The sequence below is a fragment of the Polypterus senegalus genome, chromosome 15 (genome assembly GCF_016835505.1).
Source record: "Polypterus senegalus isolate Bchr_013 chromosome 15, ASM1683550v1, whole genome shotgun sequence".
Taxonomy (NCBI): Eukaryota; Metazoa; Chordata; class Cladistia; order Polypteriformes; family Polypteridae; genus Polypterus; species Polypterus senegalus.
The window spans coordinates 50,213,325-50,227,600 of record NC_053168.1 but is presented as its reverse complement, the minus strand read 5'-3'; the positions used below and the strand labels follow the sequence as shown (position 1 = coordinate 50,227,600).

Below are 14,276 nucleotides of genomic sequence, written 5' to 3'. Positions count from 1 at the left end.
TTGGCTTTAGCTTCTGCAATGTGTGTGTGTTTGCTAGTAAATTAACCACGTAAGGAGATGGTTGGTACTGTGTTTTATCTGTCCTCATACTAGTTAGACATTGCATGTTTTTTTTTTTTCAGGAATTTACTAGGTGTTCTTATGTGAATAAAGCCATGTGATCAGGGGTGTGGAAATCCAATTTTTTTTTTTCTACTTTTCCACGGACAAGTAAACTTAGAAAATCCACTTATCCTCCAGTTAAATTCACTTGCCCTTAAATAACAAAAGTGAAAAATAGTTTTTTTTTCTGATCTCTTTTATTGATATCAAAACTGCCTTCCATTTTAAAACTGAAAAAAATTCTTTCAGGGAATAGTATTTTGCCACCTTGCTCTAGAACATTATATAAAAGATTCCCTTATTTTAACTCCCTAATAAACAATGTTTTCGTCATAGCTGCACTAGTTCTGTCTCACATATTACAGTTACATAGAACACTGTCCTGATTCATTTTCTGCCATGTTCTTCAGCTTTTGTCTTGCAACAACATCTCCCCCAAGAATCTTTACCATCTCAGACAGCATTGGCTGAATGCTGTTCATTTCTGCTTGAGCTAAACTGCATGGTTCCTAGACTGATTTACCAAAGAAGTAAATATTACTGATGTTGTCGGGGGGGGATCGTGTCTACGTGAAGATTTTTATAGATATTTCATAACATTTGGAAACTGTGAGAATGTTTTTTCTTTATTTATAATAAACCAACTTTTTATATGAAAAATTCTGTAATCAGAAACGATCTATAGACAGCTCATCAAAATTGATGTTGCCACGCAATAAATTTCTTAGCTCAATATATCAGCCTACGTGAAATCGCAAATTTCAGGAAAGATTAACTGCCTAACCAGCTTTATGTGGTGAAAACATGTGCATTTAAGAAAAATGACCACATTTTTATGTAGAAATAATGAATTTTATCAATGTATATAAAAGTAATCGATTATAATGAAAAATCATCGGATTACATCAATGTTGGCATGAAAAAAATAATGACCACATCTCCAAGCGTGTAAATAGTAGGGTAAAATACTTATGCAAGACTGTAAGAGTGCTTCCCCTTTGAAAAATCGGCCGTCATTGTGTAAACAATATTGAAGACCAATTTGAGACATGAAGAACGTGCTTAAAGTAGACTGTTTCCGCGCGAAGTATGTACCCAAAAGTTTAAAATTTGAAAGTAGTGGCAAAAATGTGTCCTGCACAGCACATATACAATTCTTTTTTTACACCAGAAAAACACACTTGTCCGATGGTCAATTTACCCGTATCGGACGAGTCAGTCGTTGGATTTTGGATTTCCGCACCCCTGGTGATGAAAACAAGTCTATAACTAGTACTGTCATTTTAACATTTTTATAAGGTTTGCCACTTTGACATTGGACATAATAATCATTTTGAATAGAAACTGGCAAATAGCCTCAACTTTTCTGGCTCTCCTTTGTTTTAAAACTGAAATGACCTGCTACAACTGCTTTAGTTTATAAGTTTTGTCTATAGTCTATGTACCTTTTTGGTTTAAAAAAAAAAGAAAAAAATAATAATAAACCCTTTTATAAGAACAGATACAAAATAATAGTGCAATGTTAAAGGTTTACTTAATCCTCAAGTTTTTCTGAAGCACTTCATTTGTGTGATATACAGTGGGTACGGAAAGTATTCAGACCCCCTTCAATTTTTCACTCTGTTTATATTACAGCCATTTGCTAAAATCATTTTAATTTTTTTTCCTCATTAATGTACACACAGCACCCCATATTGACAGACAAAAAAAAAATTTTGAAATTGTTGCAGATTTATTAAAAAAGAAAAACTGAAATATCACATGGTCCTAAGTATTCAGACCCTTTGCTCAGTGTTTAGTAGAAGCACTCTTTTGAGCTAATACAGCCATGAGTCTTCTTGAGAAAGATGCAACAAGTTTTTCACACCTGGATTTGGGGATCCTCTGCCATTCCTCCTTGCAGATCCTCTCCAGTTCTGTCAAGTTGGATGGTAAATGTTGGTGGACAGCCATTTTTAGGTCTCTCCAGAGATGCTCAATTGGGTTTGTCAGGGCTCTGGCTGGGCCATTCAAGAACAGTCACAGAGTTGTTGTGAAGCCACTCCTTCGTTATTTTAGCTGTGTGCTTAGGGTCATTGTCTTGTTGGAAGGTAAACCTTCGGCCCAGTCTGAGGTCCTTAGCTCTCTGGAGAAGGTTTTTGTCCAGGATATCCCTGTACTTGGCCGCATTCATCTTTCCCTCGATTGCAACCAGTCTTCCTGTCCCTGCAGCTGAAAAACATCCCCACAGCATGATGCTGCCACCACCATGCTTCACTGTGGGGACTGTATTGGACAAGTGATGAGCAGTGCCTGGTTGTCTCCACACATACTGCTTAGAATTAAGGACAAAAAGTTCTATCTTGGTCTCATCAGACCAGAGAATCTTATTTCTCACCATCCCAGAGTCCTTCAGGTGTCTTTTAGCAAACTCCATGCGGGCTGTCATGTGTCTTGCCTCTCTTCAGTGTGTGGAGACAACCAGGCACTGCTCATCACTTGTCCAATACAGTAGATCAAATCTTGTGTGTGGGTTTTTATCATTTAAAAAAAAAAAAACACCCTGGTGAGTTGGCTTTTGTTGATGATCATTGCAATTTTTGCAAAACACAATTTTAGAGGAAACTGTATTCTTTTGAATGTAAACAGGTAATTTGTAGACAGTGTTGGGTATAAATTCACGGGGTGTGAATTTTTTTTTTATTATTATTATTATATAAATAAAGTGGTAGCTTCAGACAGGTGTGAATGTAACACTTTGATATGTAATCTTACATTTTAGGTGTTTTTCGAGGGTTTAGCTCAAAACCAATAGTCTCTGAGAGTGGCTTGCTTTAACTTGATCATTGTACAGAAAAGACCAGGTGAAAAATACCATGAGTTATATACCATTTAAATCTACTCCATGTTTTTTTCCATGTGGTACACAAGCCAGGAGTAGCAGCATGCCTTGGTCTGTTTAATCACTTGCACATTAGGAATGAAGTAGGCAGATGTGTATTGGCAGTTCTGTATTTGTTCTTTGCAAACCAGAGTGTAGTGACACATTATGGTTTGAACTTGAATGGGGCACCCTAGTTCTCTGCAGTAATGCATGTATTTTACCACCAAGCCTCCTAACCCATGATCTAGCTATCTATATGTTAATCGGAGGACTCAACAATCCTGTTTAGCTTGAGTTGCAATGTATTTTACACTGCATTTTGAGGGGTAAGAAGAAGCTGGCCGAATAGGGAGTACTTTTTGTATCCAAGGCGGATACTTGGTAAACATGTCTTTGAGCTTTAAGTTTTCCTTAGTTCACCTTGCATCTCATTTTCCATGAAGGGCAGTTGCGTTTTTCACATACTGCTAGCCCATTGATTTGCATGAACTGTATGCCCCATTTCTCTGTGCGATTACAGCCTCAATGCTAAGATATAAGAAGGATGTGCTTGCTCAGAATACTTTTGATAAGTATTTATTATAAACAAACATTATGAAATTCAAGGCACCAGGGAGTGGGGTGTTTTTGTTACCCCACAAATATGGATATATCGATGCCCTTTTTTTTTTTGGCAGATACCTACTGACATAGATATATCATTCTGCTAGTTTCAGCTTTTTAAACTACTAGGGGACATGCAGCCACTTTGCATCTTTGCCGCTCACGTTGTGAAAGGGGGCTGAACGCACGATAAGGGGATGTTGTCGGTTCAGCAGCTGGCTTGCTCGATCATTAAAAAGGCTGTACAGCAGCTGTCCTTTTGTCTCCGAGGACGTTGGTGTCTCCGAGAAAATCGTGTATCGTCTCCTTCCAAGATTTTTTTTTTTTTAAATATGTAAATGTAAAGTGGTGTTTCTGTTGAGTAAGTGAATGTGTCCGTGAACTTTGCATTACTTTATATATAGTATAATAGAGCATAACTTTTGCTGAAAAATTTTATGTGGATTTTTTTTTTTTTTTAAATCCTAAAATGCAACGCCCATCCCCACTCCCCGTGTGTGTTGCATTTTCCATATATTTAAGTTTTTACCAGTACTAGTGATGCTCTGAAAAAGATTGTTCAATCTCCCCACTTCAACCACCTAACCCAAATGAACAGTAAATTTAGCTTGTAATAAACTTTACTGTAATTGTATTAAGGAACAATGCGACTAAATGTATAAATGAGCTGAGAATAGGGAGTCTGAGGAGTTGTCCTGTGCATGGAGAGGAGTGATGTGATAGTCAGTGTAAGAAAACTGATGCATGTTGACAGAAATTGAGTGAGTTCAGACCCTTTCATTGTGCCTTGTAATTTAAAATCGGACGCATCTTGACCAAGTGTACGTGGTGAAAGAGGCATATACTTACTACAGCTTTTCACTTTGTTTTCTTTCTATTTTTTTTAATTTTTTTTTTAACAATTTTATTAAAGGTTAAGCAAGTCAACGTACAGAGGTCGAACAACACTACAAATTACATAATCCCCCTTGCTTGTATAATCAATTTGACTATCTGTTTATCTGTTACCCAAAACATTAAGTGGAAAGTCAAGTCAAAACATAGGACTTTAAGGGGGGGGGGCAAAAAACGTGAGGAATTTGCCTTCCATCCTTGGTAAAACCTAGGCTTGATTTCTTAAGAGCAAACTGTCAACTTTACATCTAAACTTGTTATGTATCTTAGCCTTGTATCTTCTTGATGAACATGAACATTTTTATTTAAATTGTGGCTTGAAAGACAATTCTTTTATGGCATGTTTATTATAGGTAATTCTTGGATAGTTTTTATTTTAAAAAATTTAGTATTCTTGTCACTGAACAAAGCCTACAGAATTTTTTTTTTAAATACATGATTGCTATTACCTGTGGTTTGCAGTTTAGTTATAAATTCCACTTGAATTTAGAACTTCAATGAGAGGATATCTGTAAATTAGGGAATAAACATTCATAAAGGTGAAAATAGTGGACACAACTATTTGATAGACAAGTTTATCTATTCAATCTTTAAACTGCCCCATGCCAAGACACTTTCATTCCCTGTGTGTTTAATTTTTGAAACTGGGGATACCCTTTAAAGACTGATAACATGTATGTTTTATAAACTTTTGACAGCGCTGTGTTTTCTGTTGGAGGCAATTTTAATTGCTTTGTGGATCAAAGATTATCCCATAAAAGAAAATTGTAATGGTCAAAGTAGAGATGCCACAATACCAGAATTTTTTGCATTCGGTACCAGTGAAATTTTATACTTGATACTTTATCCAATACAATGGCAAAAACAGATATCCCATTCAACTACTTTTTAAGTCCCTCCGTTGTTCAAGTGAACACTATTGTGCCTTTTTCTCTGTTAATTCTGTTAACAGTAGTTATCTTTATAACACTGATGTACCCATTAAGTAGTTATCCTATACTTAAACTGTTAAGTAAACTAGTATTCTAATTCATAAATGGCAATAAAAAATGCAGAATATGAAATATATGTGCGATAGACATTTAAGATTCCCCCAGTGCAAGGGGTGTGGTGGTGGCATTTATAATTTGGGTATAGATTTTATAAAGCACTAGCTGTCCCCTGCGGGACAAAATTTTAAAAATTAATAAACATTTATTGCTAGCAAAGTGTAGGCAAGGAATGCTCCGACACATGGCCAGAGGTAGACTGAATCGAACAGAGGCTGGCGCGTGAGGTGAGAAAGGCCCTGCCCAACTCCCCACTCTTGAGGTCACACCTTCCCCAAGTCTGCAGCATGTCTCGGATTAGCGCAAATAAATCATGCCTGCAAGTAACCTATGAGAGTGCAAAATCAACAATGTTCAAGCAAATTTATAGAAGATCTAAACGGGCGGACTTTGGATTTTATAGATACTAGGGGGCTTCACTCCCCAACCCCCTTGGCCTGTGCTTCGTGTCTCTGCTGCTCACATATGTGGATTTAACTTTCACTCGAGAACAAATCTTTTAATTCTTGCGGATACGCCTCTTCATTTGGAAGAAACACTAATTAGTCTCTAACTTAAAGTTTAAATCTGAACAATTATATTCAATCTCTTTTTGCTGTTCCATTATTTCACTGAGTAATTTGTTAGTAAAGATTGCACTAGTGAAAACAATCTTTTTGAGACTTTTAGTGCTTTCATTATCTCCAATCTGCTCTGTATGTGTATCGTGCCAATGGTTTTTGAATTTATGATGTTCTACTTTGTCATTTATTGTGTTTATTTCCGTGTGTCTTGTAACAACCTAAGTGATTGTCAAAAATAAGAATGTCAGTGTTTGTCTTTGCCAATAGCCAATTATCTTTTGTAAACAAACACTTTGCTTCTGCAATCATCTGTATGTTGAGTGTGTCGTCCATTACATATTCATTTTAATACGTTTGTTTTCTTTACAGAACACAATGGGAAAGAAGCAGAATGGCAAGAGCAAAAAGACAGAGGAAGCTGAGCCTGAAGAATTTGTTGTTGAAAAAGTTATTGACAGAAGAGTTGTGAATGGCAAAGTTGAATACTATCTGAAGTGGAAAGGCTTTACAGAGTAAGTATGTATTAAACTACAGTTCAAAGACATGATAGTTAAGTAAATTGGCCCATCTGTGTGCAAACGGACTTGGCATCCTGTCCACCTTCTCAATGCTGACATAGGCTCCAATCTTCCTGCAGCAGTTCTCCTTTCAAGCAAGTTGACAAAATTGATGCATATTATTGGAAACTTTTGAGCTGGATAGCCCTGGGGACCTTGTGGTGTTAAATTGCAGGCTGCATGCTAATTTTTAAGGTGACAGGGAATATTGGCTTTGTCAATTTTACACTGTGCTGTGTTTTAAGGTAGCTATTACAAAACAGTTTAAAGTAATTTTCCCAGTTTATGAATTTTATTTAAAGCTGATTGTTCAAATGAGCACTATAAAGGTTGTAGAGTCCATGTTCTTTTAAGTAACTAGTTTTCCCCTGTACCTCCAGCCAAGTTCAGTAACTTGAAAAGAAATGAGGACTACAGCATAATGTCCCCCTGCCAAGGCTAGCTAACTACACTATTGAGCTTAAATTGTCGAACTGTACATTTTAAATTGTACCTTTTTAGGGTGCATTCCTTTTAAAGCCTCCACTAATAACTTGTTGAATGTATCAGTTTGCAAGAGTGCTGTCTAGATTGTTGATATATCTTCTACTTTATCTCCAGTGCTGACAATACATGGGAACCAGAAGAAAACTTGGACTGTCCTGACTTAATAGAAACTTTTCTGAACTCTCAAAAAACTACAGTTGAAAAACCAGATTCAAACAAAAGGAAACTACAGTCGGAAAGTGAATCTGATGATGGCAAAGCAAAGAAGAAAAAAGAATCTGTAAGTGCCATTAAAGGCTCGCTTGGCTTTAATTTTGTTTTTTTTTAACAATTTTAAGTGTTAAATTGAACACTTTCACTTAATACTGTAATATGTTGAACTTTTTAACCCATCCAGAGTGTTCTCGCCGTAAACTTGTATAGCTAAGGTAGCTCTGACCACCCAGCGTGTGTTGTATTTTCTTCTAAGCACATTTATTTATAATGTACGGTGCTGTAACTTTTTGGTGCTCACCTGCATTAACTTCCAGCTGTACTTCACAGCATGTATTTTGTATGTCAGGGCTTATTTGCACCCCAGCAAAAGCACACAGCAGTATTCTGAACAACATGTTGACATGCTAGTCTGTCTTGCTAAAAATTTTGAAAGTTACAAAGACATACATTTAGTGACATTTGTAATATGTCAGTAACAGTGTTTTTTTTATCCGTATAGTAATGTTCACCAGATTTAAACTTCTTTACTCTATTTTCAGAACTTTAGTCTTACCTTTTGTAAAAGTTTGCACTAAATGAAATACTTACATTTTAATGGCTGAAATTTTCTGTTTTCATCAATCTTAAGATTTTAATGCATACAGAATTGCAATTTATACATAATTGCATTATATACTGTATTGGGTATTTAAATGGTACAGTAATCCCTCCTCGATCGTGGGGGTTGCGTTCCGGAACCCCCCGCGATAGGTGAAAATCCACGAAGTAGAAACCATATGTTTGTATGGTTTTTATATATTTTAAGCCCTTATAAACTCTCCCACACTGTTAACATTATTAGAGCCCTCTACACATGAAATAACACACTTGAGTCAAAAGTTTAAACTGTGCTCCATGACAAGACAGAGATGACCGTTCTTTCTCACAATTAAAAGAATGCAAACATATCTTCCTCTTCAAAGAATGCGTGTCAGGAGCAGAGAATGTCAGAGAGAGAAAAGCAAACAATCAAAAAATCAATACGTGCCTTTGGGCTTTCGATAAAGCGGCATTTTTTTTAGAGGAGTGTCCATATCCTCTAGGCAAACGGCCTCTGTGCAAACAGCCCCTCTGCTCACACCCCCTCCGTCCAGAGAGAGTGAGAGAGACCAAGAAAAGCAAACGATCAAGCACTGTGCGGGAAGCATATCGTATATCATTGAGGAGTTTTAGTTAATACGTAATACATGCTCTTATTGGGTAGCTTCTAAGCCATCCACCAATAGCGTCCCTTGTATGAAATCAACTGGGCAAGCAAACTGAGGAAGCATGTACCATAAATTAAGACCCATTGTCCGCAGAAATCCGCGAACCAGCGAAAAATCCGTTATATATTTATTTATTTATTTAGATATGCTTACATTTAAAATCCGCGATGGAGTGAAGCCGCGAAAGTCGAAGCGCGATATAGCGAGGGATCGCTGTATTTAAATTTCTATACTTTCAAGCTTCTATACTTTGGTATTGTGACAACCCTAGTTTGAACTACTGTATGTTTGTTTATAATTGACTGAGAACTGATTTATGGCTGCTTCTACTTGCTAGATATTTACTGTATATTAATTTACAGCTGATTTATGAAGTGGAGGTTTAACCTTTTTTTGAGGTACAGAGTTTGAGTCTGCCACACTGAAATGAAATTTTGTTGTCACTCTCTGTAGCAATTGTCAAGTTGATGATTTATTGCTTTATAAACTGATGTGTGAAGATATGTATTCTTAATCAGGCAGTTTTAAATTAATACATTGTCATTGCAGGTTGATAAACCCCGTGGTTTTGCTCGAAACCTTGAACCAGAACGCATCATTGGTGCAACAGATAGCAGTGGGGAGCTAATGTTTTTAATGAAGTGGTGAGCTTTGTGCATGTTTATTACTTTGTAATAAAATTCAAAGTTTCTTTGAATATGGTAGCATGCTGAATATTTTTTTACTTTTACAAAACATTGTACTTTTTTAAAAAATATTTTCAATTTGCAATGTTTTCATAATTGACTATAAAAAGACATAGTATAAAACTTTTTGTAGCAGTAACCTTTTTCACTGAAAGTAGTTTTTATTTCCAAAAAAGTCTGAGTAAAGTTTTAATAAACATGTTTTGCAAGTTTAGTGGTTTTAAAAGTACTTTTATTGCATTAGTAACAATATCTAGTGTAATTCTACTTTAATTTATGTATTGTTAGAATTGTATTGTGCTCCTGTCTCCTCTCATTGTCAATCCACCTAAATTGCATGTCTTTAGACTTTTAAATTGGCCTCTTGTGCAAGTGTTCACCCTGTGAGGAGCTCTTGCACTGTCCAAGGACTGCTCCTACCGTGCATCTGCAGAGGCAAAATAGCTTTAAGGGTAAAAACATCAATGCTACATTTTAATGAAGCTTCAAATTTGTATTTAGAAAAAAAATAAACCTAATATGACAATTTTTCTTGATAAAACAGAAGGGCAGAATATAATAGAAAATGCAAATGTGGGAATATTGTCATTGTAAATGTTGGTGTGCTAAGTAAGTACGTACTTGAACCGATTGCCTGTTTTTTACATGTATTAAAAACCACATTTTGAAAATACAAAGATACTATGAACTTTTATTTGTATGTTCATTCTGGGCAGCATGGTGGTGTAGTGGGTAATGCTGCTCTCTTACAGTAAAGATACTGAAGTCAGGCTCCCCAAAATTCCCTGCGTGAAATTTGCATGTTCTCCCTGTACCCACGTTTCTTCCCAGTGTCCAAAGACATGCAGGTTAGGTGGACTGGCGAAACAAAGTGTATGTTTGGTGTCTTTAACTTGCAGTGGATGGGCACCTTGTCCAGGGTTTGCTTTAGCCTTATGCCCTGTGGCATCTTGGATAGCCTCTGGCACAGCTCCAGTCTGGAGTAAGTGGGTCACAAAATGATGTGGCATGTTCATTCAATTATATCTTATAATTTGTTATGGTGGCCTTGATACTCTGTTAGGGATATTTAATTTAAATACAGATTGACCCATTAATATTAGTAGTTCTAAAACACTAATTTCAAAGCAAAATTCTTGTGTTCTTTAAAAAATACTTTTGTATTGGTATCAACCCATAAAACACTTGAGTATCCATTTACAAAAATTATGGTGTTTTGCCCATCTCTAACAATTAAAAGAATTTTTATTCTAGTTCCCAATTTGTGAGTGTTTAATTCCACCATGCTTAGCCCTATTGAAATGCTAAGCATTTTAACTAGTTCCATCTTTCATGTGCACCTAAATGAAAAATGTTACCTTCCAAGGTACATGTTCATAGGTGTTTTGAATTCGTTGTTTAGGAAGAATCCCAGCTTCCCAGAACTATGCATTATTATAGCAGGGACATGACCGTGCCTCCTGTGGGTACTATCGGTGTCGTATGATGGGTAAAGCCCCGTAAAATCTCAAACAAAAGTGTCACTGATTTCTCGGAGTGTGTTCTGATTAAATGCCTCTACTGAAAATGACAGAGGGCTGGATGGATGGAAAGCATCATATAAGAGAGTTGATGTGTGAAAATCTGTAATGGCAGCAGAAAATTGAGTAGTCGTTTAATTAGCCAGGTTGTTTTGACCATATCTAAACGAGATTGTTTTGTTGGTTATTGCTTATCACTGACTTTTTTTTTTTTTCCCCTCCCCATAAAACCCACCCCCTCCTCCCCCGTCCATATCTGCAACACAGGAAAGAATCTGATGAAGCTGATTTGGTTCCAGCAAAAGAAGCAAATGTGAAGTGCCCTCAAATTGTAATTGCTTTTTATGAAGAGAGACTTACTTGGCATTCCTGTCCAGAGGATGAACAGCAGTAAATGTGGTGTTAAATGGAAATCTTATGGGAATATTTTTAAACCCCTAATTCAAGCTTTTTAATAGACAGTATTACTTGAAATTGCATAGCACTGGAAAAAGCCAGTTTGGTCTGCAGTTTGCTCTGATTTAAAGTCTCAGGGTTTTCTTACTAGAGCAGACAGTGACTAAGGTATACCATTAGTGAGTGATGGACATGACCAGTTTTACTATATGGTATCTTTTATTCCTTTTTGGCTCTTCCCCTTCCTAAGATCTGGTTTCTGGTAATTTCATGTTAGTTAGTCCTTACAAAAGCTCAGACATTTTATGGTCTGCATTCATAAAGCAGAGTTTAGACCTGTGGTTTTGATTGATGTTTTGCCTTAAAGTTCATGTTTAATTTTTCACAACACACCTTTGAAGTCCTTTTAATCATTTTGTGTTTTTGTAAATATTTTTGAACAGTTAAATAAAATTTCTGTGCTTCTGTTTAATTCCAGCTTTTCCATTTGGTGGGGAGAATTGCAATGTTCATCAAATGCCTGCATAACAGAGGCATTAAAATTAGTAACTGTTCTTGTTTATATCTTAATGATCCAAGTTGAGGGGTGGAGGTTTTGACTAGAAGCGAATTCTGTTTAGAATCCAGGCAGTCATTTAAGGCTTTGTTTTAGTTAAGCTTCAGGTAGCCAAAGCTGAGGAAACAGTGTATATCAGCTATAAAATGTACTACTGAATTCCATATGCATACTACAGCAGCTCCTGTAACTAAACTGCTTGTTAGTTAATTGGCTTACTTTCTTCATTTTTTGAAGACTATATAACTTCTGTGCAAACTGAAAACCTAAATAATGCGTATAATGAGCTGGTGGGGGTGACCACATTTCCCTGGCTCAAAACTGAATAAATTGTTTTCTCTTATCACCTGACAACCTTTTTATGTAAACACATTTCTTCTTTGGTAATGAAAGCTACTGTTGCTACCACACTTCAATTCATTCAAACTAATGTAACATCCTTGTTACCTATTAAGTATGTTTACAATAAACTAAAAAAACTGCCTTTTGTTAAAAGCAGAATATCTTCATGCTGAGAAATGTTTTGTATGCATTTGTGCAAAGAACTAAACCTGTTGGGAAGGGACTGTACCTAATAAATACCAATATTATGACATGCTGTCATCTACCCCAGATATCCGAAGCTGTATTTGGTTATTTTTATTTAATAATGTATTTCCTTAAGTCTCTAATCATGAATACATACTTCAAGATGAAAGCCTGGCTTAACGAAAGAAATTCTGCCTCAGTTAATGTTTCACCATCCATCTCTGCAGTTCTGAGGCGGATATATTAATTGAAACTTGATCAGATGTTTTCATAATTGTTAAAGAATTAAAATATTCAGTTTAACTTCATATTAGTTTTAAAAAATGAAACCTGTTCAAGCAGTGGAAAAAATATGTACTTTTCATTTAACACTATATTGTCAACATCCGTCTTCCTTCTATTATTTAGCATTTTCAGCCTGGCTATTAATCTTTGAACGGCTGAAGCACTGGGGTTGTGTTTTAATAGAGTGTAAAATTTGGACACAAACTTTATATTGGTTTTGGGACAGAGGGTTTGGGTGTTTTTAAAAAGTACAGTAGCTGCTAAAAAGCACAATTAACTACTATTCAGCTGTTTCTCCACTCTCGATGCAGTGATATCTCTACCAATTAAGCTGACCAACAACTATGTTTGATGGAAATGCTTCTCAGTGTTCGATTAACCACTTAATGGACTAGATTACACATTACTGGTATGTACTGCATGTTGTGGGGTCTGAAACAGTAGCCAGTTCATAACCACTGAAAGAAACTAATAGTGCGGATCAGTGAGGAAAAATTCTTGGGCAGCATGACTTGGTTTTCTATTTAATGCCAAATCTGTGGTGTAGCAGTATAACAATATATAACGCCATATTAATGTACAACACAAGAATAAAACCTTCCAGTGTACCATTCCTACTGTATAGAACTGTCTAAAATTTGAAAGAATATGTCGCATATTGGAAAGTTCTGGGAAAGAACTGAATTACTCCTAGTGTAATAATGTATCCATTATATGTATTCATTTCAAAATTGCTACATTTCTGACATAACATACTCGAAACAGAAACCAAAATGTTTTATTTACTTTTAACGTCCTCCTGTATTCATTCAAGTACATTTTGGTTAATCTGCGAATTTTAAATCCAGGGCCTTGGGTATGTATTTGTCTATAGGCATGATTTTCAACATCACACGTGTTGCTGCATTTTGAGGGGTGTGTGTGTGTGTGTGTGTATATCTGTCTCACATTTTGAAGTCCAGTTCATTGTATAGGTTCGCTACATCATTTGGACTTGTTTAAATATATTTGTTCACGATTTAATAAATTGTGTGTGCATTGAAACCTGAGTGGGAACATGACATAGGACATGCTTTTTAACCCATTCTGTTTTGATAAATTACTATAAAGGTACATTGAGTGTTTAATAGATGGTAAAAAGTAGCAGACCCCCGTGACCCAGTGTTTGGATTCAGCGGGTTGGAAAATGGATGGATGGAAGTAGTCATTGGATATAAAGTTTTGCTATGTGTAAATTTCACAGTATTGGCTGAAAATTGTATCTCTACAAAATCCCTTTCTACCGTTTAAGTTGTCTGTGCATGGATTCATATTAATGTTATGACAATTTTGAAAGACATTGAAAAAAGAAGTATGTTAAATGACAGGTTCAAGTAAAAGTAGCTTCACCCAGAAAATGTACTTGGACCAAAGATGGCTGTCTAGTGTGCAAATGTCTGATCCCAGTCTGTGTCTGGGAACAAGACTTCATCCATGGAGAAAAGGTTTTATATTCCACTTGAGGCTGTATAAATAGAATACAACAGTGCAAGTATCTAACGTGAGCAGCAGTAGGCCTTGCACCCTAGGAATCTAAGTTACCTGAACTATTCATAATATTTCAGTGATTTACCACTCTGGTGCCGATCTTTCTGATCATAAAATAGATCATTACAATAGCAATTGAGGAGAAGAGTTCATAATTAATTGCAGAATTTTGGCACTTGAGGGTTCCTCTAGAGTGCC

The 14,276-nt window shown here is 36.1% G+C and overlaps 1 protein-coding gene across 6 annotated transcripts in view; it reads left to right on the top strand.

Moving 5' to 3' along the window:
- LOC120516067 (chromobox protein homolog 3-like) overlaps window positions 1-12,352 on the top strand; it is a 126,002-nt gene extending 113,650 nt beyond the window's left edge. For all 6 annotated transcript variants that reach the window (XM_039737516.1, XM_039737520.1, XM_039737517.1 and 3 more), the window contains 4 exons: window positions 6,444-6,586; window positions 7,232-7,397; window positions 9,130-9,224; window positions 11,054-12,352. In XM_039737516.1, the coding sequence (XP_039593450.1) occupies window positions 6,444-6,586; window positions 7,232-7,397; window positions 9,130-9,224; window positions 11,054-11,180 (531 nt within the window). In that variant the 3' untranslated portion in view covers window positions 11,181-12,352. The remainder of the gene's footprint in view (window positions 1-6,443; window positions 6,587-7,231; window positions 7,398-9,129; window positions 9,225-11,053) is intronic.
- Window positions 12,353-14,276: the final 1,924 nt, after the last annotated feature.